This window comes from Babylonia areolata, chromosome 9, assembly GCF_041734735.1.
Source record: "Babylonia areolata isolate BAREFJ2019XMU chromosome 9, ASM4173473v1, whole genome shotgun sequence".
Lineage (NCBI taxonomy): Eukaryota > Metazoa > Mollusca > Gastropoda > Neogastropoda > Buccinidae > Babylonia > Babylonia areolata.
The window spans coordinates 41,316,454-41,321,185 of NC_134884.1; the positions used below are offsets into that span (position 1 = coordinate 41,316,454).

General features: G+C 42.5%; 1 protein-coding gene across 1 annotated transcript in view; it reads right to left on the reverse strand.

Annotated features, from left to right (window-relative positions):
• Positions 1-1,583, reverse strand: part of LOC143285872 (uncharacterized) — a 9,317-nt gene extending 7,734 nt beyond the window's left edge. Inside the window, exons 1-2 of the mRNA XM_076593312.1 lie at positions 1,444-1,583; positions 765-905 (exon numbers count right to left, since the gene is read on the reverse strand). Coding sequence (XP_076449427.1) covers positions 765-905; positions 1,444-1,461 — 159 coding nt within the window. The 5' untranslated portion in view covers positions 1,462-1,583. The remainder of the gene's footprint in view (positions 1-764; positions 906-1,443) is intronic.
• Positions 1,584-4,732: the final 3,149 nt, after the last annotated feature.

Sequence of the window (4,732 nt, forward strand, 5' to 3'; positions counted from 1 at the left end):
CTTTATAACATGATATTTGTTCCTTTCTCGTTATATGTAATTTGCTAAGCGCCTTGAGCTTCACCGTGAAGGAACGGCGCTACAGATGAGTACATTATTGTCATTATTATTATTATTATTATTATCATCGTCATCATTACTATTATTGATGCTACTGATAGTTTTCCCATAAGTGCTGGATACTCCATTTAATAGATCTGTCAGCCTTCTTTTCTTTTCGAGATATATATTTCACCAACTGAATGTCTACCTTCAGAATTCTTTTTCAGATCATATATGATACAAAAGGATGGCATAAATAAATTTAAAGATGCTTATATATTTGGCAGATAATTGAAACTACACAACCACAAAGTATAAAGGTAACACTTTTTCTTGGATGTGCAATGCAAACAAGTAAAACTTTTGGTAGTGGTGGCGGTGGTGGTGATGTTCATAAGTGTGTGTTTTGGGTGTTTGTTTTGTTGCTGTGTGTATTTGTGTGTGTGTGTGTGTGTGTGTGTGTGTGTGTGTGTGTGTGTGTGTGTGTGTGTGTGTGTTGTTTTTGTGTTTGTTTTTGTACTTTTTAAGCAAAAGACACAAAGAAGAAAACAGTTCCCATCAAATCAGTATAATTATATTTGTCTCACAGTAGATAACAACCCGCTCCTTTGGTACGAACTGTAAAAAAATATATACTTTTTTTTAAAACCAAACTGACTATATACAGGCGAAATCCTCATCAATTGATGAATTAACTAAAGTCACAGCACAGCAATGTTTACCTCCTTGACCAGGCTGCCATCGTCGGATTGAACCATGGTCCTCACGTCGTCCTCAGTCATGCCGTCATCAGTGTCTTCCTCAGCGGGGGCCACAGCTGCTGGCTGACTGACGTAAGCCGTGGCCAGCAGCAGAAGACACCACTGTCAACAGACGCCAGAACAAAACCACCCCTTTGTACCACCATGCTGTATGGCCGGCACATCTTTCCTCATCCACCCACCCACCCATCAATCCACACACACCTCCTCTTCTCCAGTTTATTCATTTGCTTAATCATACTTTTTTGAATGACACAGGAAACGAATGATGAGCGCCCGATGGCAGCCGTCAGTCGGCTCTACTCAGGTAGACAGCCTGATGTGTGAAAGTTCCCGAGTTTGTGAAGCACTTAGAGCTTGGTCTCTGACCGAGGATAGATGCTACATACGTATCTATATCAAATCAAATCAAATGATTTGTGATAAAGACATGCATATGTAGCAAGGCTACAATACAGTTATGCACCCATGTAGAGACTGTTACCATATTACATCACGCTGCACGCCAAGAGTCACCCCCTAGAACTGACTGCCACTCCAGAGGAAACCCTCGACAAAAAAAAAAAAAAAAAAAAAAAAAAAAAAAAACTCCCTAGCTAAGGAAGCCCCTATCCATTGATCAAGATGAGCAACGACTCACCAGAAACAGTTTCGTCATGGCTGAAAGCAGTTACTTCGGATGCCTTGGATCAGCGAGAACCTTGGATTGGGGCCTGGCTGGAGATGTCTTGGAGCAGCGAGAACCTTGGATTGGGGCCTGGCTGGAGATGTCTTGGAGCAGCGAGAACCTTGGATTGGGGTCTGGCTGGAGATGTCTTGGAGCAGCGAGAACCTTGGATTGGGGCCTGGCTGGAGATGTCTTGGAGCAGCGAGAACCTTGGATTGGGGTCTGGCTGGGAAAACCGGGCAGTGGCAGAGATCGCAGAGGGTGGTGGAAGTGATGCTTTGCTCTTCTTCTGGTGATCAGGTATCGGGAGTCCTCCGTCGCCTCTTGGGGAAGAGCGGCCTTTCCACAGCTTTTATAGAAAGCAGCTAGGAAGAAGGACCTGGGTGTGGAAAAAACTTGGGGGAATTTCGTGCTACGTGCTCAGTGTTCCGAGGTCCGGTTAGTCTGGCAGAATTGTATTGTTATGATGATTTATGAGTGAATTGCCCAATTCGATCAGACCACCCTGTCCTAAACACACACACACACACACACACACACACACACGCACACACACACACACACACACACACACACACACACACACCACCTCCCCGTGCCCCCACTTTCCCTCCCGTCACCACCCTTCTCTCTCCCCACCTCCCTACCCCCACCTCCTACCAGCAACCGCCTCCCGCCGCTCAAAGTATCCCCTCTCCCCTAGCACATAACCACGTGGTTCTTTCATGCAATGTTTACACAAAAATGGTTTTGAAAAAAAAAAAAAAAAAGCATCCGGGGCATAATACTGTACCCACTCGCCGCGATATCAACAATAAATATGTTAATATGCATTTTCATGATGCAGCTTTACAAAACACTTGGCGAGCGCGCGCGCGCACACACACACATACACACACACACACACACACACACACACACACACACACACACAGAGAGAGAGAGAGAGAGAGAGAGAGAGAGAGAGAGAGAGAGAACCAGCCAACCAACCAGCTAATGGAATTTTTTTCCCCAGGGTATTGGGATAAGCACAATAACAAGAACGATTTTTTTCCACCCAGCCCTGCGGTACAAAAAAATTTTTTTTTAAAAAATACACATATAAAAAAAAAGCACAAGAAAAAATGAAGAGAGAAAAAGAAGAGAGGATCTAGGAAGAGAGAGAGGGAGAGGGACAAAGAGAGGGGGGGGGGAAGAGAGGGAACGAGGAAGATGCATCGCTAATTTTCATATCAACTGGGGAGGTATTTTGTTTTCTCGTCAAACATCCTGTTGGCTGCTGACGTTTCTGTTTAAAAAAAAAAAAAAAGAAGAAGAATTGTCACATTCGAATGTAATCGTTGAAACGGTTAGTGCCAAAAAGGCGGCGTAAATGAAAATGAAGGTCACACACGTAAAATGGTACGTGTCTATATGAGTGTGCATGTGTGTGTAACTGAAACTTGGTTGAATGACACAGGAAACGAATGACTAGTGCTGTTGAATGACACAGGAAACGAATGACTAGTGCTGTTGAATGACACAGAAAATGAATGACTAGTGCTGTTGAATGACACAGGAAACGAATGACTAGTGCTGTTGAATGACACAGAACATGAATGACTAGTGCTGTTGAATGACACAGAAAATGAATGACTAGTGCTGTTGAATGACACAGAACACGAATGACTAGTGCTGTTGAATGACACAGAAAATGAATGACTAGTGCTGTTGAATGACACAGAACATGAATGACTAGTGCTGTTGAATGACACAGAACACGAATGAATGACTAGTGCTGTTGAATGACACAGAACACGAATGACTAGTGCTGTTGAATGACACAGAACACGAATGACTAGTGCTGTTGAATGACACAGAACATGAATGACTAGTGCTGTTGAATGACACAGAAAATGAATGACTAGTGCTGTTGAATGACACAGAAAATGAATGACTAGTGCTGTTGAATGACACAGAAAATGAATGACTAGTGCTGTTGAATGACACAGAAAATGAATGACTAGTGCTGTTGAATGACACAGAACACGAATGACTAGTGCTGTTGAATGACACAGGAAACGAATGAATGACTAGTGCTGTTGAATGACACAGAACATGAATGACTAGTGCTGTTGAATGACACATAACACGAATGACTAGTGCTGTTGAATGACACAGGAAACGAATGACTAGTGCTGTTGAATGACACAGAAAATGAATGACTAGTGCTGTTGAATGACACAGAACATGAATGACTAGTGCTGTTGAATGACACAGAACACGAATGACTAGTGCTGTTGAATGACACAGAAAACGAATGAATGACTAGTGCTGTTGAATGACACAGAACATGAATGACTAGTGGTGTTGAATGACACAGAGCATGAATGACTAGTGCTGTTGAATGACACAGAACACGAATGACTAGTGCTGTTGAATGACACAGGAAACGAATGACTAGTGCTGTAAGAAGAATGTAATCGTTGAAACGGTTGGTGCCAAAAAGGCGGGGTAAATAAAAATGACGGTCACACACGTAAAATGGTACGTGTCTATATGAGTGTGCATGTGTGTGTAACTGAAACTTGGTTGAAAGACACAGGAAACGAATGACTAGTGCTGTTGAATGACACAGAAAACGAATGACTAGTGCTGTTGAATGACACAGAACACGAATGACTAGTGCTGTTGAATGACACAGAACACGAATGAATGACTAGTGCTGTTGAATGACACAGAACACGAATGACTAGTGCTGTTGAATGACACAGAAAATGAATGACTAGTGCTGTTGAATGACACAGAAAATGAATGACTAGTGCTGTTGAATGACACAGACAACGAATGACTAGTGCTGTTGAATGACACAGAACACGAATGACTAGTGCTGTTGAATGACACAGAAAATGAATGACTAGTGCTGTTGAATGACACATAACACGAATGACTAGTGCTGTTGAATGACACAGAAAACGAATGACTAGTGCTGTTGAATGACACATAACACGAATGACTAGTGCTGTTGAATGACACAGAACACGAATGACTCGTGCTGTTGAATGACACAGAACACGAATGACTAGTGCTGTTGAATGACACAGAAAATGAATGACTAGTGCTGTTTAATGACACAGAAAATGAATGACTAGTGCTGTTGAATGACACATAACACGAATGACTAGTGCTGTTGAATGACACAGAACACGAATGACTCGTGCTGTTGAATGACACAGAACACGAATGACTAGTGCTGTTGAATGACACAGAAAATGAATGACTA